Here is a 26,123-nt window from a genome sequence, read left to right as displayed (position 1 = left end):
ACCAACGTGAGATCTTGGGCTGCAGGAAGCCTTGGAAGTCAGTCACCAAACACGAGGAGTTCTCCTACAGAGGTGCTGCTCGCTAGCCAAGAACTAACGCAGCTAATTTCTGTGGCTCATTAGAAGCCAGGGGCTTTTTCTTCGATCAAAGTTTAAATATGCATCAGTGTGAACCAAAACAGTATGCAAAGCATTTCTTGTCCCTACTATCAAGCCCTCCTAAAACCTGCTGCTTTAACTACCTCACTGAAGATTAGTTTAGGACTGGTGATTTTGGAAAAACACAAGGACAAAACCATCTCAGTTTTTGTGCTGTTTCAACGCTGCACACTCATCTGATGCTTTCCCAAGCAAGATGACCACTAGGAAGACTTTACACTGAAGAACTTCAGTGGGAAGTTCCTATGATGCAACTTTCTTGGGCAGTGCATCATCTCAGTGAGAACAGGGTTTAAAATATCAGAAAGCAGAAACGTTTACATCTATTCCCTTGAAAGAAGCTGGACACTGGAAGTCACAGTTACAAAGCTTTGCAACGTTTTGTCGTTTTTTTTTTTAATCCAGCATTTGCTTAAGCTTAGTTCAACAGTGCTGGAAAAGAGCCTGCATGTTCCTGGGAACCACTGTGCAGGCATTCAAGGCAAACTAGAGCATCCTTCTGCCTCAGCAAAACAGAGAACTACATTCTCCTCTGTACAGACAGAGGAACATCAAAGTACTCATTTACTTATCCCGCTACTGAATCCTGGAGGGACACACGACAGAATACCACTCATAGCCCCATGGTAGGAGCCCGCAGGCAAGCGCAGCAGCATCAGAGTGCTGCCATGAATATACAACAGGTTCCCCATCTCTCACAGCTACTGGAACATGTGCAAAGAGTAGTAAATTGGGAGCCAAGAAACACCTAAGCATCTGCTTAAGGCTCACATATTTCTCAAGTCCCCTGCACTGACCAGGCACCTGCAGTTGTCTTTCAACATGCAAAACTCACTCCAGTAGTTTGCTTATCTCCGTGGAGCTACCGCAACACATTTAACATCTGAAGCATTAAAAACCTGTTATAAAAAGTCATGGGCCTGCTTCACAATAACAGAATCTTTACAAACCACATCACAGCAGAGTCTGCACGCTGACCCACAGTGCCACTTTTACAGCACTTGAATATTTTCAGCTGCCATCAGTCCTCACAGCTGAAGCCTACAACCTCAACTAACCATAACCGTTTTAACATCTGCTGCCTTCTGTGTCAAAACCCCAACCTCGTTCATAAAAGGGGGACTACTGTACTACACAGACCTCAGTATTTATGCTTTCAAGGCCTCACCCTACGCAGCAAGGAAAAATAAAACATGTTTTTTTGTTTCATTTAAGACAACAGTAGCATCAATACACCAACGCATCAACTTGGAAGATGCCGTAATCAGAAGCGCGTGAGTAAAACAATCCAGATCAGTAACATGACAGATAGAAGGAAAGAAAAGATACCACTGACAAGTACAAGCCAACAGTCTGAAGCAAAAGTAATCAACGAGCTATTAATCAGAACCAGGCTTTAATCAGAAAGAGACGGGCCTGCGTTAGCCTTCACTCTTATATTACTCTTCACCCTGCTATTATGCAGTACGGCAATGGAGGCACATCACGGCTCTCATCGACGTGGCTGCTCCCAGGAACTGTACCTACACTTCGCTGATGGGGGCTGGGCTCTGCTCTTTATACCCCTTAAAAGGCTGAATGCATTACAGCCAGCTCGAGGTGTGATGGAAAGCTGCTGCTTGGCTGGTAGCAAGGGGGGTGATCCAGCAAGTTAAACCCGAGCACGCAGCTTTGTATGGCTGTGGGGAAAAGCTCCCGTGATTCTGACCGATACACATAAAGGTACCTGGGGAAGACTGAAGTGCTGCTGCTGAAGGTACTGAAATACCTCTTCCAGACAAGCTGCAATGACACTCACGTGAGAGGTCTTAATCAAAACTGCATTAACTACACAGTCTGGCAAGCTAGAAAAAACGCTGCATAAAAGGTGTGAATGCTGGCAAGGTGATGACTGAGAAACATATGAAAGGAACATGGGGTTAGAATATAATGTCACAAGGTAAACATCTAGCGATGCAAACACCAGAGAAGAAAAATGAAGGGGAATTAAGGTACCAGAGTTAGCTCTGACCTTACTTAACCAGTACAATTTATTAGAGCCCCACTCTAGTTGGAGGATTTATTCTGCTTCTTAAAGCTGAAGTCATGAACTTTAAAACAGGCAGGCAAACTGAAGCAGCACTACGCATGCACACAGACCAGGGACAGCACCAGTGGCAAAGTTTTAGACAATTATAATTCAAGCAGTGAAGACGATTCAGAAATAGATGTGCTGCAGGTGCAACATAGTGCCATGCACTTGCTACAGGTCAAGTGGCAAAACTTTGACCTCAATTAGTTACTACAGATGATGCAAACAGAACCAGTCCGCACACACTGCAACATCAGCAGGCCCATGCGCAGTACAATGGAGCAAGCGAATGCAGCTGCTCCTGTATAAATTATTCTGAGCTTCCTGTTTCCTCTGAAACAGGGCTATTCCACAAGTGAGAGCCTGATACAAACTTCTGCCAGGCCACTGGCCCTGCATCTTGCTGGCAAGTCATTTAATCACACTTCCCCTTTCTGCCCTTTTGATATCACATCTTACCAGCTTAAAACACTACCTCATTCACTAACCTTAGAGGTTGATTACAGTACTAAGTAGCCTCCTTCCAACAGTTTCTCAGTAGACTTACACCACTCTCTGCACTTCTCAATTTTTGCATGAATTGTGCATTAATTAGTAGTATTAAATTTACCACCTTTCATTTTTATGCTTTCACTTCCTGAAGCGTTTTATGAAATGTTCTGTACTGTTTTCACTGAAATGTTTTCCAAGTTAAAGATGCCTGCTACATGCCATTGCATCACTCAAAAAGTATAATGCACAGCATCCAGTAATATATATTTGTATATATATGAACTCTTTGAGGCATATAGGTATAGGTAAGTGTACATGTGTATCTGCTTAGACAGGTATAATGCTGTGGGTGACAAGTATGATACATTGGCACACGCCTTGCAGCAATCCACAGGGCACAAGCTGAACCCGCCGGAGCATTTCCTTCGCACCTTGGAATGACACAGGCCTAGCTACGGTCTCTTATTTGCAGCAAAGCAGAAGGGCCAGAAGTAGACCTGCAGAGCCTTCTGCTTCACTTTTGGTTTCCACAACCTGCTGTGGGGCAACAGTGGGCGTGCAACCACCCATGATGGTGCACGTTCACGCAGGCCACGAGCACTTGTGCAACCACACAGTAGCCTTTTGGTGTGGTGATCCGGGTATGCCAGCATGGCAGCCCTCGCCAGCGCTTGGCCTCCTTACCGGCGAGGTCCAACGTCCTGTCCACGAAGACGACGGAGGCCCTGTTGGTGGCCATCCTCCTCCTGTTCCTGGCCGGGGCGTAGCTCGCCAGCTCGGCGGCGAGCACCCTGCTGAGGCTCCCCACGGCGAAGCTCTCCTCCCGCAGCCCCATGGCGCCGAACAGGGCGTCCAGCTCCCCCACCAGCACCCTCACCGCCGCCCTCAGCTCCGAGGGCAGCGCCCCCAGCCCCAGCTCCCCGGGGCCGCCGTGCCGGGGGCCGCCGGGCGGCGGGACGAGGGCTGCCAAGTCGGGCAGGAGGCCGAGCTCCGCCGTGAGGGGCGCCAGCAGCGGCGGCCCCCGCAGCACCGCCTCGGCGCGGCCGCCGGGGCCCATCCACCGCCGCAGCGCCTCCTCCAGCTCGCCGGGCCCGCCGCCCTCCGCCTCCCCGGCGCACAGCACGGCGCAGCACCGCACGGCGCCCGCACCCAGCACGGCGCGGACGGCGGCGGCAGCGCTGCCCCGCAGCGGCCCGCTCAGCACGAAGACGGCGCGGGGAGCCCCCCCCGCTGCCCCCTCGTCGGCGGGCAGCGGCTTAACGGCCAGCGCCCCCCGCCGCCAGCAGCTCGCCCGCGCCGCCGCCGCCCCAGTGCAGCGCCTCGGCGGCCGCCGCGTCCAGGAAGACGACGGCCCCGCGCGCCCGGGCGAGCACGGGCTCCCAGGCCTGCCGGCACACCCGCGGCAGCGCCGACATGGCGGCGGGACTTGGGGGGGGGAAGGACCGGCGGCGGCGGCGGCGCTGACAGCCACAACGCCGCGCACGTGCCCGGCCGGCGCCGCGGGTTGACGTGGCGGCCGTGGGCTGGCTGCCCGAAGCGGGGCGGGACCGCGCCACACCGCCCCGCAGGGCCGGCACTGCTGCGGTGGGCGGGGTGCTTACACGTACAGCAGCTGACGAAGGAGAAGGGATTAATAAATAATGATAATTAATAAGTTTGTCTGCTGCCTGAGCTGCTCTTCATAGAACAGAATGACAGAATCACTAAGTTTATAAAAGACCTCCAAGATCACCTGGTCCAACCACCCCCCTACCACCACTATCCCCCACCAAACCACGTCCTTAAGCACCACGCCCAACCTTTCCTTGAACACCCCCAGGGACGGTGACCACCACCTCCCTGGGCAACCCGTTTCAATGCCTGACTACTCCTGAGAAGAAATGTCTCCTCATTTCCATCCTAAACCTCCCTGGCACAACTTCAGGCCATTCCCTCTGGTCCTATCACTAGTCATCTGTGAGAAGAGGCCGACCCCCAGCTCCCCACACCTTCCTTTCAGGAAGGTGTGGAGAGCAATAAGGGCTCCTCTGAGCCTCCTCTTCTCTAGACTAAACAACCCCAGCTCCCTCAGCTGCTCCTCATAGGACTTGTGCTTCAGGCCCTTCACCAGCTTTGTAGCCCCTCTCTGGACACATTTCAGGGCCTTGATGTCCTTCTTGGACTGAGGGGCCCAAAACTGAACACAGTACTCAAAGTACTTCTTAGGTCAAGTACTTGAGTCTCTTGCTGGTTCAGCTGGTTTTGTGGCATTGGGGAGCACAGCTAACATGGGTTCGCTAGATTTCCAGTCATGAAATTAAATTCTTTCCACCTGCTCTACACACTCTCCTGCCCTGATGTTCTTCCCTCTTCCAAACAGACTTACCGCGTTCATGCTCACGCTAAACTATCTTCCTCTCAGATCCTTGATCTCAGAGCTTACGTATCTGAGCTTTTACTTTATGCTTGAGTACCACAGACAAAAGCTACATATGGTTCATCTTGTCCTACTCTTCAGAGTTATCAAATTATTCCTAATTTCTTTCAGCTACATGGTCAAAAAAGCAGGTGCTCTTTTAAGAAAACAAATAGCTTTTTACTTTAAATATACCATACAGATTGCAACTGGTTCTGCATGTGTTTAGAAAAGGATTACTAGCCAGAAGACAAAATGAGGTTAATCAGCATAAAGCACAGTGGTTACATTACCAAAAAAAAAAAGTACGTAAGTACTTTTAACAGCTTATTTTATCACATACAAATTTACAACTACACTGTGTTAGGGAAAAAAAAAAAAAAGTATTAAAGGCTTCCTGTAAACTTGGAGTCTTGTTGTGGGTCTCTGGAGCGTAACTTGTGAGTCAGGACTCTTGCGCAGCTCACAAGAGGCCTTCTTCCGTCCTCAGCCTTTAGCACTTTCGGCCTTGGGGAAAACCTTGTTTTTCGGTCCCAGCTGCTGCTCTCCTTCTGTGCAGCAGTGAGGAGAAACTGCAAGGTTCTTTCCAGAGGCTGAGACTAGTGGGAGTTGTTATCTTTTAGGGCAGAAGGCCACCCAGCCTAGCACTTTGTCCTCAGAAGCAACACAGGAAGGAGGGGCAGAGCATCCTCTCTGTCCAGCCATAGTCAAAGCCAGATAAAGAGGTTCCTGGGAATGGTGGAGGGCTGGCCACAGCTGTTGGGACACTGCCTTGTTGTGCAAGCTTTCCACTGTTCAAGCTGCTCAGGATAATTTTTCAGGTGGATTTTTAATGTGACCACTAGCTCCATGTGATTACTTAAAAGACTTGCTATGAGCAAAACTGTTTTGAGGATGTGTTGACACGTTTGTTGTTTCTTTTTTTCAAGATTTTATGCTCTGCACCTCTCCTGATTTCTCTTTGTGTTGTTTCCCACAAAACTGTTTTATTTCATTTTTCTTGAATCTGCATAATCAAAGGAAAGAAAATACAGAGTTCTACTGCTTCCTTTAATGTAAGGCTAACATCAAGTGTATGAAATGACCAAGTAAAACAGGAATGAAAACAGAAAAATACTGATGCCTAGTAAGAAGTACTGTAACACAAATTTGCTTTATGATAAATAAGTGTCTACAAATGTTTTTTGGGGCCAAAAACATCTTCGTTGATTCCACTGGTATATATATTAAAAAAAATAAAATTACATAAAAACCCTATTGGATGATAATTATACCCTATTATCCATGACCTGTACATGATATCCAGACATTTTAAATTAACTTCAGGGGAAAAAAAATTCTTATTTGAGAAGGTATTTTATTCACATGAACTTTAGTGAAATGTCATGCCACATATGAAACTCTAAAACAAAGTTCTCTATACAGGCAATTCAAAGAACAAGCTCTCCCACCCAGTTTTGGTATGCTTACAGTCAAGCTGTCTAGTCAGTTCTTCACAGGCTGTCCTGCTGTGAAAAAGGGGTATTTTTTTTTAGTTTTCACAACCATCCTAAGGTGCTGAATACTCCATTTGTACACAAAACTGGTCAAAACTTGTTTTCACAGTTGTTGGTACTTACATTTCATAATTAATCTTGAAGTTGTTAAGCAGCATTCACAGATGGAAAGTGAGAACATCAATACAAATGGCTTGCTACTTCCCACTGCTTTTAAAATAGGGCAATTTCTTCATGAAACGCATAGCTACACGCTGGGACGTTTTGTCACAGCTCGCTATTTTTAGCTCCGTAAGAATTTAACGTTCATAAAGGCAGACGCTTCGCAGAGGAAATAAGATCTATAAGGAGCTAGCTGCTAAGCCTAAAACACTAGCTCTGGCTGAGAGCCCCTGAGCCGAGTGCTAGGGCAGCACAGAGCAGAGGCAGCACTGTGTGTTTATCCTGTGGTTACGCTCTCCCCCGGCAGCAGCTAGTAGAAGCGAGACACTGCAAAGTAAGGATGCTCGGCCACGTCCTTCTTCTGGAGCCGGGCGAGGATGTCCCTGAGGACCACGGCAGGCTGCCCGTGATCCCCACCGAGGAGCCAGGCGGGCGCTTGGGGCTGGCGACCACCGCGAGCAGCGGGAGGCGAGGGGCCGCCGGGGCAGCTCTCGGGCGGGCAGCACCGAGGTGAGTGCCGGCGGCGGGGACCGGCCCGGGAAGGCCTCCCCGAGCCGTAAGCGCTGCGGGCCGTGCCCAGCGCCGTCCCCAGCGGCGTCCAACCAGCCGGGCGCCGCCGGGCCGCCCCCCGCATGCCCGTGCCCAGGGCGCCGCGGGGCCGGGCCGGGCCCGCTTCCTGTGCGTGTCACTCACTCGGCGGGGGAGGGGAAGCGCCGAGCAGGCGGCGGCGGGGAAGGGAAGGGAAGGCAGGGACGGCAAGAAGGGCCGCGCCGCGCCGGCCCTCGCTCGCACTCCCCGGCCGCCGCCTCAGCCCCCCGCGGCCGTGCTGCCCACCGGGGGCGGCGAGGAGGAGGCCGCCGCCGCACCGCCGCTACCGGGCCCGGGCGCTCGCGTCCCGCGGGCGGCGGCCATGTCTACCGGCGAGGTGGAGCGGCTGGCGGCGGACCTCGGCGGGGGCGCCGGGGACGAGGAGGAGGAGTGGCTCTACGGCGGTACGGACCCTCGGCACCCCCGTCCCCGGTTCCCCGGTTCCCCCGTCCCCGGCCCGCACTGCCGGCCTGGCCCTCTGCCCCCCCGCCACCACGGAGGGTAGGCCGCGGCGTGCTCCGCCTCGCCAGGCCGGCCCACGGCTCAGCGCGGCCCTGCTCCCCCTCAGCGCCCTTTAAAAGGGTCCCCGTGGCCGCTCAGTCCCCTCCTCCCAGCCGGCCCCTCCGCCCTGCCGGCCCGGGGGTGCTCGGCCCCGAAGGCTGAGGAGTGCTGGGGCCTCCACGCACCTGTGGAGCGCCGCCAGGGCTCCCCCGCCGGGGGTCTCGGCTCCCGTGGCGAGGCAGGCTGAAAGTGGGCTGAGTAAACTTTGTTTGCAACTTCAGGGGCTCCCCGTGCGTTCAGACAGTGGGCAAGGCTGGGAGTTAAGCTCTGCGTTGGAACTGTCAGTGTGGAGCACGGCTGGGGGGTCTGCCTGCCTACCTGCCCGAGTGGTGCCGTAACACCTTGTGAGGGGGTCTCCTGTGGTCCTGGGTAGTAACTGAAAAGTTCATAGTGGTCTGCCTGGCAAGGTACCTGCTGCAGTGGTAACTCTGGGCTTTTATTCACGTCTTACGTGTTTCTTTCATCTTATAGATGAAAATGAAGCAGAGAGACCAGAAGAAGAAAAAACTAGGTGAGTATTTTCACAACTGGAAGTCCTGTGGTGTGGCTGCACATAAGTTGTATTTGCAGTAGTCTTCTTCCCAGCTGCTTTAAAAGTCCATGGTACCTGAACACTCACACTGATGTCTTTAAAAATAGCCCTAAGGTAGTATGTTTTTTCTGCTGAAATGACTCGGCTTTTCTGTAAAATGACTTTACCTGGGAAATTGTGATACTTGAATATGAATGTGTTTTTAATTTTCAACTGCGTGGATGTTGTCCTACGTGGATACTTCATGGATACTACGTGGATATCAGCAATTCCTTATGAAATGCCATCAGTTTTTTTACTTTTATAATCATTGTGAGTTTCTACATGATTTCAAATTAAGAATAAAAGACTCCAAAATAAAAGTGTCCCCAAAAAAGTTTTGAGTATATTTATAAAACAAAGGATACAAGGAAGCAATGAGATTACTGGCCAGTTTGATATACAGGTCCCATAACACATTTTTTTGATTGGTAAATGAGTCTTTGAAAGAAAGCTAGAAAAAGCTTTGAAAGTATTTAGGGAAGCCTGCTTGATTTATGAGGAACTGTGTGAGAAAAAGCACAAAGATATTCCTTTGAAAGTCTAGCTAGGTTGGTTGGTGGAATTTGGTAACAGGGACTGAGTGAAGTGGGAGTTGGTATTTCACACTGAATGAGAGAAGGCTCACAATTTATAAACTATGGAAACTGCAGATTGTGAAAGTAAGCTAAAATTAAATAAAAAAAAGGGGAAACCAGTTCAAGAACACACGCATTGTTATTTTCTATAGATGCCTTCTGAGTCAGCAGAGATTTTTCACTGAGAACTGTTGGCCTTAGCAACCCTCATTGGAATTCGTGTCCGTAAGCTTGCGCAGTTGCTTTTTTTGAACTGATGGAGATTTTTGACAGGCACATTACTGCAGTAATGCCTTCCACTAATGGACTGTGTATGATACCATTTTGGAACTGCTACTAGATGCAATATTTGATTTCCATTGATTCCCGTAGTATAAGAAACAGAATTGTTTCCTGTTCACCCTTTTCCATGTCACTCAAAATTTATTTCAGACCTCTGTTGCATTTGCCCTGAACCACCTCTTTTCTAGGATAAGGAATAACTTAACTTGCTCCTTATTTGGAAGCTATTCCATATGAATTGATTCCTTGTGTTTCATTATCTTCTATTGACCTGATACCTTTGGGCAGTAGTACTACACCTTTTGTCAGTAGTACTGTTGTTTAAGAAAATTATTTGTATGGCAAACAAAATGATCCTTAGTGGTGTTTTACTCTGGATTCTGGTCAATAGAGTCTGTCTAGGTCGTTGGCCTGGGTACATAGTTAAGGACCGGAAAGAGGAATAAATTGTGGCTTATGTTTCTTACGGGCTGTGTTTGGAATTCCGGAGGCATGGCAGCAGTTTCCCTATTAAAAGGTTTGGTCTCTGGCCTCTCAGTTTTGGCATTCTTCATACATAAAAATAGTGAGGTTTTATTCAGGTTTGTTAGCTAGCCTGTCATCTTACTGGGTGATGAAATTACATGGTTAACCTTGAGTCCCAGGGCTGTGTCCGGGTTGGGCTGGGTTTTGGTGTAACACTCATTCATGAGTGGGTATTTTGCCAAGAGATGGTAGGATCAAAATCATTCTCTGCCTTCCAGTTCATCTTTAATAAAAGCTGTCAGTTGCTCGCTCCTTTGCAGAGTCCAAAAAATATGTTGTCAGTGAAAGAATATTGTTTTTAAATGGCTTCCTGCTTACACTGCTGTTTGTGACGCAACGTTTGAACAGAGTCAAAGGAACTGTGGAAAATAAAATATTGCTGTGTCAGAAAGAGCAGTAGGTAAGCGTCTAGTGAGACAACTCATTTGCGTGAATTTGACAGTGCTGGTCATTTTAGATGAACCAGTAGTTTTAAAATTTTGACAGATTTCAATCTCCAGTTAAAATATTATCAAATTCATTATTGAATTGTAGCCATTCTTATTGGTAGAAGAAAATCTTACAGTGCAGATGTGGAAATTTTGATTCAGTACTACCTTATCTATGGGTATTTAAGTGTGTTTTTTCCATTATGTCTTTGAAAAGTGTCAGTCTGCAGGGGAAAAAAAAACCACCTGTTCTCCCTTCACGTTATGAAATATTTCACTTTGATTTCAAAAGAGGATCCAGGTATAGCGCCGTATTGCTCTAAAGTGTTCTATAAACATCCAGTTCATGTGATTTCTGGGACCCAAATGATAGTCTGCAGATATAAAGTTATTTTCTTTGAGAATTTTGTTCAAATTAATTGAAAAGATAAGTTGAACTTTTTCTGTTCTCCAGAATGATGTATCAGTGCTTTTTCGCCATTAGTTGGTGTGTGGAATAACGTGAATAAATAACTAGTTTGATTCTTTTTTTCCTGTTTGTTTTTGTTTAAGTGTTCCTCCCCCACCTGGAAGTGAAGAGGAAGCCGCAGAAAATGGCATTGTGAAAACGGTATTTTAAACGTGTATTTGACATACTGCTTCAATTTGTTCTGATTTAATGGGTAATCGTAATTTGGCTGGGACCTATAATTAAATGAGTTAGTATAAGTGTATGCCTTGGACCTTTTTTTTTTGTGAAAGGTGTTTGACACTATCTGCAGACACTCTGTATAAACTAATAAGCTAGGAAATCCAATTTCCAGCTACAGTCCACTTTTCAAAACTAACTTACAGAAAATAAATAAATGGTACTTCATTTTTGGGGGGTTAAAACTGGTGCTTCAAGACAGTTGTCTTCTCCCAAAGGCATCTTTCTGAAAGTGATACTCTCCTCATTTTTTCTTGCTTATAGGAAAATAAAATCCTCTGGTCATTTTTCTTTTTTGAACATGATGCATAACAAACATTTGCAGAATAGTGTGAAAATATGGATCAAAAGATGAATGATGAGTGCCTTTTAGATACAACATAGCAGACTTGTTTGGTAGGAGTCTTCAGTGTTCAGTATGTTGGTCTGTCTTACACTTTTCTGATGAGAGAAAGGACCAAGAAGTGAGATTTATGGTTGCAAAGCTGATAAAAGGCCTCAGTTTACTGTGAATGGGAATGACTTAAGGCTGTCCTATGAAAAAAAGCCCCTAATTGTACTTCATGGGGATCTTTAGCTTGCAATAATTCTCTTAAGTGGTGCAAAAAACTTTATTGTGATATTTGTGCAATTTTCAAGGCCTGGCTTCTTTCTAAACTGTATTTGTCTTCAGTAGGACAAATACTCTATGAAAGATATTCAGTCTTACGTAAAGTTGAGGAAAAAACCTGCATATTCAAACTGAAGAGCTTTTTATTGCAATTGCACCAGAGGTTTTTCATGTTGATCCTAATACTGCATGTGGGCAGTAGCTTTAATTTTAAAATATTTCTGGAAGTTCTCATTGGCTCAGTTTCCTTCCTTAGGGTTATTTTTATACTTGCATATCTTCGTATTTTTCACCTATAAAAAAAATAGCATTATTAGGATATCATTAGAACATCTCCATCAAAGTGGGAACATCGTGGTAAAATCAGAAAATGGAAAGAGTGAACATTAAGGGTCAGCAGCAACCTAGAAGAAATACATGGCTTTTAAGTTGCTTGAATAAGAAACAGTCAGTAGTTTTGTGCGGAGGGAACTAAGAAATGATTGTTTAAGAGTGAAATTGTTTTTGGTTGAGAAGGTACATGCTCCAGCCAAAACTTTTTCTGTTTGATGCGTTTGTAATGGCTCACTACTGAGTGGGCTGCCACGTAAGGGAGTGGAGAACTTTTTCTCAGCAGTGGGGCATTGAAAGACTGTCTTCTGTCTTCATCTGTCATTTACAGAAAATCTATTCTGATTAAAGCATTAGTGGTTTATTTTTTTTCCCCCTTGATTGGACGCTTCATTGTTAAGTAAATTATATTAATGTATAGCAAGGATGAAGTGCACTCCAACTTACCTTCCATGCAACTGCTTATTTTTGTCAAATCATGTATGAAGCAAGTTAGTAGATGGTTAGATTAGGGCTAGAGCGCAGCTGCATGTGGATAACTGCAAGCTACCTGGACAGAACCAACTTGGTTTTGGTATGTTTAGCCTCCTGCTGAAGGATTCAACAGGGACGTGGATAGGGGTGATTTGGCTGATGAAAAAATTTTGAAGGAAGTTCCTCAACAAGAAAACTGTTGCAAGAAAACTAATGAGCTACAGGATATGAGCAAAAGTCCAGCATGGGTAATTGTTGAGTAAAAGAGAAAATAGAGGGTAGAAGTAAAGGTTCCATTTTCACAGTGACAGAAGGTCACCTCCACTGGTGATTCTCTGGAGTGTTGCGAATAGCCTGTGCTGTTCAACGTGTTTATAAATTATTTGGTAAAGTGGTTAAGTTGTGGGACCAGGAGTTTTCCGATGTTACAGAGTTACTCAAGATAGTAAGAACAAGGACCATCTGTGGAGAACTGAGTGGTTAATAGATGGCTGTTGGAATTCTATGCAGAAAAAGAAGAGCGATGTTCGTGGAAGGAAAAACAGCTTTATGAGTACATTGATGGTCTCTGAGCTGATCATTATTACCACTTATGAGAAAGCCGCTAAGCTATGTGGAAAGATCCATTAAAATGTCATTTAAGTACTTGTCTGGAGCCTAAAAAGCAGTCAAATTTTGGGCTGTAGCCAAAAGTGATTAGGAAACAAAACAGAAGATACAATTTTCTCACTACATAAATTCATGTTTCGGTCACACCCTGAATTCTGTGTGCAGTTCTGTTCCCCTCATGCCATAAAGGCTTTGCTTCAGCTGTAAAAAGTTGAGAGAAGAAGGGCAGCAAGAGTATTTGAGTTGCTCTGGATATATAATTGAGGACAACAAGAAGCTAGTGTCACATTCCTTTAATTAAGCTCTTTCCTAAGTGATGAGATAAGAGTAGAACTGGTGTGTATGAGCTAGGTAGAGGGAAGAAGGTATTAAGATAGTGGAAACAGTTTTATGCTTATTTAGGAAATGTCATGTTTCCAAAACGAAAGCTTAATATTGAAGATACTTTCCTGTTTTGATCCAGATGTTTCCAATATTTGTAGCTTTTAAACAGATGAGCCTAACTTTTCTGTTCATGGTATTCTATCCTGAGGTCTAGGAAATGGAGAATTTTCTTCTGTTAAGGATGTCTAGAATGGGTAGTTTTGCCTGGATTATTTTTTTAACTGCAAGTTAAACAAGTTAAGTGACTTTTTCCTTTGTAGAAGGTGACCGAGGCTGAGGATGACAGTGATAGTGATAGTGATGATGATGAAGATGATGTTCAAGTCACCATAGGGGATATTAAAACGGGAGCTCCACAGTACAGGTAAGTTATTTGCAAATATTAACTGGAGGAGCCTTAAAGATTACATTTAATTATTAATTCAGGCTCTTTAATACTAGTCAATTACAAATTTTAAGCATAGGTAGCCTCAATGTATTCTTTTCAGCTCTTTAACAAAGTGTTTGTAATCATAAAGTGACTCAAAACAAACAAACAAAAAGTAAAAAGAAGTCAATGAAGTGTCTGTCTTAACTCATACAACTCTTCCTTTAAATTTTGTTCTCAGATTTTGAGAAATAATTGCATTAAATATTGTAAACTAGAGGGTTGTCTTTTTATTATGGAATAGCTATGTTACCTAGCTGAAAATGCTAGGTAACATAGCTATTCCTGTTTGTGACATTGATATTTTTGTTGCAAATGGTAGAGTGGTAAGCACAGAGAACATTAGAAACATTTGTCCTTGGTCCTATTTGTTGTGGATGCAGTTCTAATTAGAACTCTCTAGTTTCAATTCCTATTGATGTTCTGAAATAAGATTTTAATGTACTTCAGGATGCAGCTGCTAGTCTCTAGAGATGAATTCTCAAGATCATGGGTTAGGGATTTGTATCATACAATATATATATTTTTTTTTTGCTACTGCTATTGCTCCATGTTCCTTCTGCTGTTGATAAAGGGCTTGTTTTTCATTGAGCGCTTTTGAAGAGTGTTAATTTTACCCAAAATACTTAAGTAATATTTTTTGCTACACTGAGGTGTTATGAGGGAAGTGGTTTGCTTGTTTGTCTTGGCAATCCTAATGTTCTTGTGGTTATTAAAAGTTACTAGGATGTCTTTTTGATTTAATTAGAATGAAGACAGGTGTGCAGGTAGGCCTGAATCATATGTTATTGTATTTTTAGCTTTAGAATTCAGGTAATGCATTCTTTTTTGAAACATACTATTTTTAAACTTTCAGTAGATCATATCCTAAAGTAACTATGCAAATCAAAGTGATGTCAAAAATAGCAGTTCTTTTGATTCTTTATCTGTTTCCAATAACTTGCAGTAGGCCTGTTGTGTAGGTAGTGACCTCAAATTTTGTGAGACTAAAGAAAAACTAAATTTATATCCTTAATGGAAGGAGCATCAGCAAATTCACTAATTCAGAAAAGAATTAGCAGATGCTCCAATATCTAATACGAGTAGAAAGTTTTATATTGAAATTGTTGTTCTGTGAAAAATCTTTTCTGGGCAAACTGGTCAGAAAATTCATGAAACGGGCAGTCTTCTAAAACAAGCTCATCATTTCTGTTCATCTTAATGTCATTACAGCAAGTTCCTTCGTAGGATTAAATTATTTTTCTTACAGTAGTCACCCACTGCTTAAAAAAAATAAGAAAATCATGTACAAATACAGCATGGGAGATCAGAAAAAGAAATGTTTTGTGTCAGTTTTGTACTTTTGTAGCATAAAGTAGAATGAAAAAAACTGCATGGAAAAACTATATATTAATCTCGTTACGTTTATGGGTTGGTACCACCTATGAGGATAAGCTATTTTGCACATTAAGTGGTAATGAAAGCTAGCTCTTACTGTTCCAAATGAACAGTATTGTAATTCCCAAGGTAGTTAAATCAATTCAGTGTCTAGATTTGAGTGCATTTTATGAGGAAACCTCTCAAGTATTTTTGAAAGTGAAATTACATATATTTTTCTATTGGTCGCATGGATAGATAATTGCTAGAAGCACCTTGAAAATGCCTTTCAGACATCTTAAAGAAATGCTTGTATTTCCACTTTTGTACAGATTAAATGAAATAATAATGAAAGCAGCAAAGGATCTGTCTAAACCCTCTCTTTTGTTTTTACCCTAATCCCCAGAGTGTCATCTGTATCCCTAAATGAATTTCGTTTCTCCTTTTTCTCTTCTTCTGGTCCTGTCCATTCTTGTTTCTATCAAGGTCTTTACCCTTTCAACTCAGGAAGAGTGACTGGGACTTGCTTCACAACTGTTTATTAGTTGGAGAAGTTGCTACTGAGCATAGAAAGGTACTCTCTCTTGCTCCTAGGCTCATCTCTTTACTTTTACAGTTACCAGCTTGGAAAGCTAGAGATTCAGGATGGTGATTGAACCTGGGTCCAGTTTGTTTCTGGATCTAGCTAATTCTTGTTTTATATTTTCTTCTGGTTTACAGTTTTCTCTGTCTAATTCAGTTTTCTTAATTTCTTTAAGTTACGGAGCAGCTCCTGTGAATCTCAATATTAAGACAGGAGGACGAGCTTATGGATCTTCTTCTGGTAAGAAAATTTACACCATGCTATTACTAAAAATGCAAAAAAAAAATCAGTAGCAATGCATAGTCTGTGTCTGTGTTTGCTTGTTTAGCCTGTATTTGTTTAGTTAGAGAATTCTTGCAGAATGTTCTAGTGTGAGGACAGACTTAGACAAATATAAAATTATTAGCGTTCTTAAATTGTTCAATGCTTATTGCTTTGTTTTCATTAAGTGCATCTGAAACCTTGTTCTATGTACGTGTTTTTTTCTCTCTTGAGTGGCATTCTTTGCAGAGAGTGGACAATTATAATTTATTTTTTCATTATTTATTCTTAATCAGGCAATCTTACACAGTTGGGTTCTCCGGGCATTTACTGCCATTATTTAAAGTAAATGTAGTTATGCAAATAATTCTCTAGTCTTTGTTTCCTGAACAATTTATTTGCGTATCATCCGTGGTTAATGGCATAAATATTAAGCTGATAACTATCAAAATTGATACATTGGAAGCCTGTCATAGTCTTTTTATCATCCATCTGTAAATTGTCTAGTTTGCTTAGGCTACCTGTAAAAGGAGCAGCAGAGTTAGAGGTATTCCTGGTGGTGTAAAATAAGTGATTCTTGCGATCCAGGAGTTCATAAAGTTAAGTTGTGGTACGTGTGTTTACAGGAATATGCAAAATCGGAGTTCAAGGTGGAGAGTATGTGTTCACTTCTAACTGTGGGACTACAGTAAAGCTTTCTGTGCTTAAAACTCATTTTAAAGGGTTATTAATGAGTGGACTCTTTAAATAGTCATCTGTTGAATTCAGGTTTTTGTACTTACATGTTGTTGTCTGTATGGCTTTGCATGAAGAGTGATTTTGATGCATAGGGGACATTGGAGGTTCTGAAAGCATACAATTGTTTCAGATGAGGGAAATAGCCTTCCTTTCTGAAACTTCTTGTTTGGAATAAATCTGGATTTTAATTTTTATTTCAAATGTTACAACTGTTAGAACTCTTCTTAGCAGTGACGCAGAGTTCTAACTTTCTAACTTTTCTTCACAGGTGTAAAAGTTAAAGGGGTGGATCTAGATGCACCAGGGAGTATTAATGGCGTGCCACTTCTGGAAGTAGATTTAGACTCTTTTGAAGATAAACCTTGGAGAAAGCCAGGTAATGCTATAGTTTATATTAGCTGATATGTATGTATTTAGAAGGTTATTTTAATAATAATTCCTATTTACTGCATGTAGGAATTTTTACCCTACAGCTAGAAGGTACTGTACAATATGACTTACAAAAAGCTGGTAAGTTACACGTTGCCTTTGTGTTGTACCACAGTGTGTGGGTGTGCCATGTTTCTTAGTATGCATCCCACACATATATCAGCAAAAAGAGACTGTAGGACATGGCTTAAAAAAAAAAAAATCACGTATATGCTGAAATCTCCTTGGGAATCTGTATGTCTGTGGGTGTTACTGCTGTTGATCTGTGCCATATTACAGAAGATAAAGCAGAAAGAAAAATAGTATTAGCAGGTTTGAGCAAGCAGCGCAGCGAAACATAACAGCTTGTGCTTCTTTGTGTTTGTACACAGACATCCATAAGCCTTGAAGAAGGAGCTGGTACCGCATGGACTTCCTATGAGTCTCCCATGTATATTGTCCAGTTGGCTCAAATCATTAGGCCAGACTTGTCTGTGTGTTTTTCTATTGGCAGTATCTCTTGCTGCTGTGCATAGTTTATTTTAGTGTTTTTATACTACATTGGCAATGCAAGTAGTGTCTTCAGAATGGAACAGAAAAAGAAACCTTTGATAATATTCTGGTGTTTGAACGTTTGACTTTGTTTAATCCTTCTTACAATAGAAGTACTTAATGGCATCAAATTAAACTAGGAGTCAGTGAAACAAAGAGTCAAATACAGTGTACATTTCAATAGCGTGGCTTTGGGTCAATACCTAATCCATTTTGAATCTGTAAATAGAGATAAGTGTTCGGTTAGGAAAAAGAAAAGATGAATTTCGCAATGTCATAAAAACTTGTGCTTTTCTACTTAAAGGGGCTGATCTCTCTGATTACTTCAACTATGGGTTCAATGAAGATACCTGGAAAGCTTACTGTGAAAAACAAAAGAGAATACGAATGGGTCTTGAAATTTTACCAGTTACCTCAACCACAAATAAAATTACGGTAATTACTACAACTTCTTTTGTGGTATTCTACACGCTTTTTTTCCCTGTAAAGCTGCTTGTGTGTCATAAGCTTGTTTTGCCCAGTTCAGTGCTTTTGTTGTAAAGTTTGCACCTGACTGCCCACCCCTAAGCCTAGAATGTTCTTGTGTTGCTTTTCTGGCAATCTGTGTGGGTAGTGTCACAGTCTAGCTACAGCTAGATCGCATCTGTACCATTACTCAGAATGTGGCCCATGAGTTAAGAGTTGTATGGTATCTTAATGGGCAATGTGTTATTTAACTTAGGCTGAAGACAATGCTATGGAAGTAACACCAAGTGCAGAGATTCTCGATGGCAGATACCATCTTTTTAAGGTGAATTTTAGTAAACTTTTGTTGGTTGCTCTCATTTTTGTCGAGTATTGCTTCCCATGCCAACACAGACTGATAGAAGAAAAACCGAAAAGGATGCAGCCATTATTTCAAACTCTCATCTTACATCGGTGACTTACTGCATATGTCACAAAATGCTGAGTAAAAAGTGTTGCTTTGTTCGTCATCCTTCTGCAAGCATGTGGGTTAGTGGCCTGGTGCACTAACAAATTTCCTAGTGAAACTAATTTTTCTTTATGTGGTGGTTTATTATTTTTAGATGTAGCGCATTTGTTTGTGCAGATTAAAGAATTTGTACAGATGTGCTGGGGAAGCTTTGTAGATTATAGCATGTTTATTTTTCCTTTGGCCTTGTAGCTTTTATTTTGTTTTGTAACACTTATCCTTGGCAACTCTGAGATGTGGAAATCAATCTTTCGTATTTTCCTGTTGTCCTTTTGAGATTAGATAACCATAAATCAAGTTATATATATCATCTTTCCATTAGGAAATGCTGATTTGCAGGGAGCAGAAGAATCTGTTTGACAGGATTTATCTTTAGAATTGAACATTGCTTTCGACTTCTTATTTTCTAAAATACTCTTTTGTTTGACACTAAAGTTAAAATACACAGGTTATTTATTTTGTTCAGTATGCAGACAGTTTTGTTCTTGAACTCTCATTAAACTAACTTGGAACTGTTCGTTGCTTTCTTCTGTATACTCCTGTAACAGAAGTCTTAATTGCAGACGGGTATTTTTGGTATCATTTGTTTCCCCTCATATACTACTAGAGGGCATCCAGATATTTTAACTTTATCTTAGCAAGAACAGATCAGAAGCTTGTGGGGCTACTTGCCTTCCTCATTTGTCGCAATAATAGTGTTATGGAATGGTGGAAATGCTGGATAGTGGGAGTTAGGATTTTTCATTGTAGCTGATGACTGAACGTACTCTCAAATAAATGTTTTTGAACTTCTGTCCTGAAGGAAGAAGGATAAGTATTCCAAACCAAAGCTTCCCCTATTTCTTTCTCAGTATTGACTCTCTGGAGTTTCTGGAGGTCCAGTGATGAAACAGGACAGATAATTGTGTTGCAGGAGTTGAAGAAAGAGCTTGTCATGCATTTTACAAGGAATGTGCATATAATTTGTATTTTGTTAATAATTATTTCTATTCTTCTGAAATACGAAGTCTCACATCGTTTGGATGAATCTTCTATAACTGACAAAACTATCTCCTACATTTTCAAGTTACTCATTAATTAATAGAAATCTTACATATTTTTTCATGTAAGTACTTAAACCGCACCTGATATTTTAGTATTAAAAGATTTTCATATTTCTGGATACTGAAGTTAATTCAAATTTTAAGGCATCTTAAATACTTACGTGTTTTTGTGGATTTGCTACAGAGGTGTCTGTGATTAGAAATGAGATCCTGCAAAAGCTTAGAGTTTGCTTGCCTACAAAAGCTGTGAGAACAGAGTCCATATGATGTTATATCATGAATGATCTAACTGGATCTCTATACAGTAATTAGTATTTATTGCTACTTATGAAACTGTTAAGATACCAGGGATTTTAGATAACTAAACATCCAAGTTAAATAAATGCAAAATGCTTTTATGGTTTCAGGATTACTTCTGTGTGTGAGTGTTGTTAAAAGACTGTTCCTTTTAAGTTTAAAGGGTTGGGGTTTTAGTTGTCTTAACGATTAATACGTTTTGGCTACTAGCTTCAAAATAGTTTCATTTGTTTGTTCATTTGTTTTCACTTGGAAGGGCGCTTTATTTAAAAAATAAATAAAATATTTGTGGCTGTGTGGTTGATCCAGTCAGTAGGAGTGTCTGTAAAAGCTTAGCCTGTACAGCCTTGTCTTTAATGCTAACCCATGTAAGTTTTTCTTCATATTTGATGTGCTGTTGAAGACAAACAGTACTTGAAGTAGTTGCTCTAAAGCTCTTGCATAGTTTTAATAATGTCTGTATGGAATTTTGCAGTACTGCAGAAACAGCAATATGCTTTTAAAGTATTTAATCCAAACTAATGGAAAACCTTGTAATGTTGGCATTAATCCAGAGCATGAGGTGACTATTCCTGGTATGACTGGGAAATTAAGGAGTTACTAGATGATCTTGTCAGTAAAGCAGACAGAATGGCTTTGCTTTCTTGTCTCATAGTTTACTGTTGGGTAGAAGACGTAGTAGATAATTCTGCCATTAAGATTATGGAGTTGGGTTGGTTTGTTTTTGTTTTTAATCGTTTCGCATCTTTAAAAATTAAGATGTTATTTTGTTCATACAGGAAATTCTCCAAGAAAATCAGTTGGGTCTGTTGTTCACGTCCAAATCAAATAAGTTGAAAATAAATATTAAAACTGTATGATTTTTGCTAATAAATTGTTCTCTGGCACATTGCTTCTTATATATACTAAATACAGTACTTAAGTTATATAGTCTTTTAAGATATAGTATTTTATTAGCTGTGCAAAGGTGTTAGTTCTTTTTAAATCTGATTAAGGTTGGACTTTCTTTTTGTGTTGGCTATGTGCTGTGTTGAGTGTTGGGGCTACTATACTTCTGCGTTAAACTGACGATAAAACAAACTAATGATAAAACGTTATTTTGAAGGTACAGCAGGGCAGAACTGGAAATTTGGAGAAAGAGTTGGCAGTGCAGTCGACCAAAGCTGATTTCACATCTCCTCCTGCCTTATTCAAATCAGGAATTCCAACAAACAGGTCAGTTAGACAGCTGTAACTCAAGACCAAAACCCTTTTTATGCTGTTACTTCTGTGTATTTCAACTTCATGATTTTTGTAGGAAGAAGACAGAATATGTTTCTGTAATAGGTAGAAGTGGTAGGAAGAGCGAGCTATTCTAATCACTTTTAGCTTTCAATCACCTTTACACAGGAATACCATGCTACCTTCTTGTCGGTTCAGAAAATAGAAAGTAGAAGGAGAGGGGATAAGATCATCAGGACCAAGTTACAAGGGAGCTATAAAAATCCAGATGTTGATGTATGACACCATGTTGTCTGTGTAGAAGGAGATTGGCCAACAAAATGTCTCCAGCTAGTGTCTTTTCCTCTGTAGCTTTGGGTATTAGCTAACACACCTTTTCAGTTAACCAAAATTGCATTAGGCAACTATTACTTCAACAATTGGAAGGATTCCTGGAATCCATTCTTCTTCCTGTAAGGTAGCTTTAGCTTCTCCATATTTGCATATTTTACTGCACTTTCTTTGAAATGGGAGGATAATGTCTTTATTAGAGTTTCTTCCCCTCCTTCTCCCAGCCCCAGGCTTTAATAAGTTCTGTTCTTAATTGTAAGCTGCTGCTACTTGATACCTGGCACTTAGCTGAGAATGAATCCGTGCTTCTGCTTTACTTTACTTATGAAGTGATTTCATTTAGGAGTTTTGTTTTTGTGTGAATTAAAAGTCATTGTATTGTACGTCATGGCAAGGGAAGTAGAGCAGGTTGTATGCTCTCAGCAATTTAAAGATTAGTGTCTGTGACTTGCTTTTAGTGGAGCATCCATAAGTATCTTGACTAACTCAGGCACTCATGTTTATTTATTCCACCCTTTTTGATTCAGTTTAACACCCAAATATGTTTGTCTTGGTGGGGAGGAGTCGTACTTGATCCTTTTGCTTGCATTTCCCTTTCACTCCCCTCCAGCTGGCCTAAATTTTTTTCTGACCTATTAGGTTTTTAGTAGATTTTAGTTGTTTATATTTTTTTTCTTTGTCTGAGAAGTAGTATAAGTCTTCCACACTTTGTACTGATCCTGTAATGATGTTTTGAATTTTCTTTTCTGAATTGCTTCTAATTTGTGGTGTTATAACGGAGTTCTCAAAATTGCACGTTGTGTTCACAGGGAAATGATTCAAAGTCTGTATCTAGTACAGATCTTACAGGATTTCCATTCTTGATGCATCTCACTATTGGACAGAGAAATCTCTGAACACTTTAGAAAGTAGTTTCTGACTGGAATATCAAAATACAGCTAAGCTTAAATTTAGGGAAGAATGCATTGTGTAAACTGTGATTCTGTGAAATTTGCTTTTATTGTGAAAAAGTTTAATACTTTAGGGTCATACATGTGCATGGTATAGAGTTCAAAAGTAAAATCTTTGTCATATAGAATAAATATATCTTACTATAGATATCTTTATACCATACCTTTATCTGCTACTTTTTTTTCCTGCCTGAAGCTAGCAATTCCGAGTTTAAGTGACAGTCTTTCAGATTTTTTAGAGATTCAAAGTTAGTGTACTGGTTGTTAGTCAGATTTTTCCTCAGAAATGTCAGGCTTGTCTTGTTTTCTTCCAGGAACTGAGTTTACCTTGTATAGGTTTCCCAACCTTTGCTTTCTTTTAAGAGTGGAAAGCCAGTAAATCAATTTGGTCTGTTGCATAGCTAAAGAGGAAACAAGACGAACATTTCCAGTTCTATCATTTGTGCATTCCAGTGGTTAGAATAGACAATCTTATACACGTTTAGCCTGAGTACTGTAATTGTAGGTGGTTACAATGGCAAAGCTGACTTCTTCCCATATTTGATATCAGCTGTTTTGGCTGCATTAGATTAAGATACGTTCTTGTGTTAAGAAGATGGTGTTTACCAAGTGGTCAGAAGAGATTTTGAAAGAAAATGATGTGCTCAGAAGTGTAAGACTAGCTCAGCGAGTATGTCTTGACTGTTAGAGTATATGGATTATATACTTCTAATCAAGTGACTTCTCCAGAATACCATTACTGTTTTCTGTATATAAAAACTGCATTACTGATTTCTTTATAACCAGGCAGTGTTTGATGGGATCAGATTGTTTTCTTTAAAGAGCGTATTTTAGGTAGGCAGAAATTTTTCAACAATTCAGCTCTATGATAACTTAAAGTAATTGCCTTTATGCCATGCAGTAGAGCATTGTTGTGAAATCGCTAGAAGCATTTCTCACCTAGCAGTAAAATGTCTCTCAGCTTCTAGCAGTAGTTGATATATTTGGTGAAAGCGAGGGAAAACTGGTGCAAGTGGATATAGTCACGTTGGTGTGGAAATTGATAAGGAGCTGGGAATGAGGAGAAGAGGAATTCAAAGAGCAGAAAAGATAGACAAGAAAAGAAAGACCTAGACAATTTATCTCACCAGAAACAGCGCCTCTTCTCAGTCACAGACAAGCACTGCCTCCAGAAAAGCCAGTTCAGGCATCGGAAAGTGGCAGGAACGATATAGGAGGGCCGAATCACCCAAATTAAGGTAAGAAAAATAATAATCAGGGCATGGTCCTGATTTAGCATTTTAATTCCCCACTTACTAGTCAGGGCTGCCACATCACGTCATGGAAAATTTAACATGTAGATATTGCAGCACATATTTCCCTTTAGTGGGAAGTCAGAGGACAGATAGTGTTTTTTGCTGTTTGTTTGTTTGTAAACAAGCATTAAAATATTTTTGTGTCCATTTTTTTTTCATTTTAGTAGATACTTACATACGATAGCAATCTAAATTTGGCCCCCATCCTCAAAATTTCTCAAAGGTCTATCAGGAATATTATTCATTACTAATACAAAAGCTGCATTTTACAAAATAGAATTATTGCTCACCAGCAAATAAAAGTTACTATTTCACTAGAATTGCTTCCTACCTGTTTTATTCAAAGAAAAATTCAGTGGTTGTTCACACTGTGAAAGTCTGAGAAATTGTGCTTGAGTTTATAAACAATCACAGTCTTAATCTGAGTTATTGGTTGTTTAGGAATGAAACTTGAACCTCTTGTCTTGATTTTTTGGTAGTTAGGGCTGCTGAATTGCATTAAGTGTTGTGTAACCCTGAAGAAGTTAGAGCATAATGGCAGTGGTTTAGTAAATGCACATCATACGCAAGCAACATAGTATCGAATAGAATGCTTGTTCACAAGATGCAGTTAAGATTTATTTTATGCTTGGTCACTGTTAAGGTTAAAAACTGAAGGAATCTCTTTTGAGCATAACATTTTATGGATTGTGAAGAGAATTTGACATATTTCAAAACTGTCCTAACTAGCCAGGTCGTTGAGATATCTTGCTGTTTTGTAGAGCAGTACTTGTCTTTACATCATTTGTCAGGGCCTGTAAGATAGTATTTATTTAGTAGCAGAGGAATAAGTAGAAGTTTCATTTAAAAGCTGGATGCAAAAACTGGCATTTTCTCATTACTGTAATATCTAGAATAGCTCCTTATCATAGAACTTGGTTCTGTCAGATATTGTTGGTTTTTTAACTCCCATTTATGCTATTTTGGGTTACTGCTAAAGAGTACGTTGCATGTAGATGGATTTTGCTTTTAGAGAAATTAGCCAGTTCTTCAGCGTTCTCTGTGCTTGGGCCTTTCTCTAAACAGATTTTTTAATAGAAAATGGATTTGTGATATGTCATTACTATGAAAAAATACAGGTTTCTTCTGTTTCATGAGCTGGCCTTGCAAGATTAATGATGAAAATTCCAATAGATACTGAATTATTTTGAAGAAATGTCTGTTCTGTATATAAAAATCAAAATCTTGCTTATAGTGTTAAATTTGTTTGCTTTTTGTATCCATCAGTAGTAAATAAGCTCAAAAAAGTTGAGAGTGTCCTCAAGAGGAGGAAAAATAAAAGAACAAATTGCATAAACAGGATAAGAAGGAAAATAGGAGGAAAGTTTTCTAAAGTCTAGTATAATTCTTAGTTCTGTAGTCTAGTGAATAAAAGTGGCATCCAGTAGTTAGACTTCTTTTGAATTCTGGAAAGTGTTATTTCAAAATACAGTTCATTTTTTTTTTACCTTACATGTGGTGGAGATAAGAACTGATTTCTGAAGCTATGTATTTAGAAAATTGCTTTTTTTCCCCTTCAATTTATTTTTGCTGTGTAAAACCTATATAAGCTCTGTTTGCCAAAGAGATAGCTTTCTGAATTAATTCTCCAGGGAGGGCAGTCTTCATAGTGTGAATAGCTCATAAATAACCATTTGTTAATTAGAGTGAAATCATGCACTGAGTTGCTGGAATGTCCCTTTTAAGCTGTACTTTGCGTGAACTCTGCTGTGGGTTCGTGTGTGTCCCACACGTGTGGATTGCCTTTTATGATCGGGTGTATCCATTGGGATTGCATCTGTATCCCAGGTGCCCTGGTTGTATAAGGGGCGAACCAAGTCCTTTCTTTTCTTTGCAGATAGCACTGAAACAAACCTAATAATGCCTGTTTAACTTCTTATCATTAAGTCAGGTAATAATTGGCTGAGCAGTCTTTGAAATTTCCCCACGTGCCAGCTTGCTATGACTTAGTCAAGATCCAAGGCTTCATATTGGCCCCTCTTAAAAAGCTGCTCAGCTGTTGTATCCTGGACGCTTCAGATGCCTCTTCTGTGTAAGTGAAGATAAGTTTTTGACGAAGGTGTCGTCTGCTCTGTTTGCAAATGAACATACCCCTTCTTTTATTGGATCTCAAGCTCTTCTAACAGAGTACTTCGTGCAATCTTATTGCAGTCTAGGAAATAAAGAATTTGTCAACTTCACGGTATGACTGCAAATTCCTGAACTCATCCCTCATTAAAGAAATGAAATCTTCTGGCTGTTGGATAG

General features: G+C 41.1%; 2 protein-coding genes across 10 annotated transcripts in view; one reads left to right on the top strand and one right to left on the bottom strand.

Moving 5' to 3' along the window:
• Positions 1-4,152, bottom strand: part of SCFD2 (sec1 family domain containing 2) — a 194,904-nt gene extending 190,752 nt beyond the window's left edge. The window contains 2 exon segments of the mRNA XM_040555829.1: positions 3,407-3,995; positions 3,997-4,152. Coding sequence (XP_040411763.1) covers positions 3,407-3,995; positions 3,997-4,137 — 730 coding nt within the window. The 5' untranslated portion in view covers positions 4,138-4,152.
• A 3,352-nt stretch (positions 4,153-7,504) lies between these two features.
• Positions 7,505-26,123, top strand: part of FIP1L1 (factor interacting with PAPOLA and CPSF1) — a 45,266-nt gene continuing 26,647 nt past the window's right edge. The window contains exons 1-10 of one of the 9 annotated variants that reach the window (XM_040555838.1): positions 7,505-7,767; positions 8,396-8,435; positions 10,861-10,918; positions 13,664-13,767; positions 15,945-16,009; positions 17,037-17,144; positions 18,033-18,163; positions 18,450-18,518; positions 21,147-21,256; positions 23,673-23,780. In XM_040555838.1, coding sequence (XP_040411772.1) covers positions 7,686-7,767; positions 8,396-8,435; positions 10,861-10,918; positions 13,664-13,767; positions 15,945-16,009; positions 17,037-17,144; positions 18,033-18,163; positions 18,450-18,518; positions 21,147-21,256; positions 23,673-23,780 — 875 coding nt within the window. In that variant the 5' untranslated portion in view covers positions 7,505-7,685. The remainder of the gene's footprint in view (positions 7,768-8,395; positions 8,436-10,860; positions 10,919-13,663; positions 13,768-15,944; positions 16,010-17,036; positions 17,145-18,032; positions 18,164-18,449; positions 18,519-21,146; positions 21,257-23,672; positions 23,781-26,123) is intronic. The other 8 variants (XM_040555831.1, XM_040555839.1, XM_040555830.1 and 5 more) reach the window with 8 other exon arrangements.

Source organism: Cygnus olor, chromosome 4 (assembly GCF_009769625.2).
Source record: "Cygnus olor isolate bCygOlo1 chromosome 4, bCygOlo1.pri.v2, whole genome shotgun sequence".
Lineage (NCBI taxonomy): Eukaryota > Metazoa > Chordata > Aves > Anseriformes > Anatidae > Cygnus > Cygnus olor.
The sequence above is the reverse complement of the archived record's forward strand: the minus strand, read 5'-3'. Positions and strand labels throughout refer to the sequence as shown.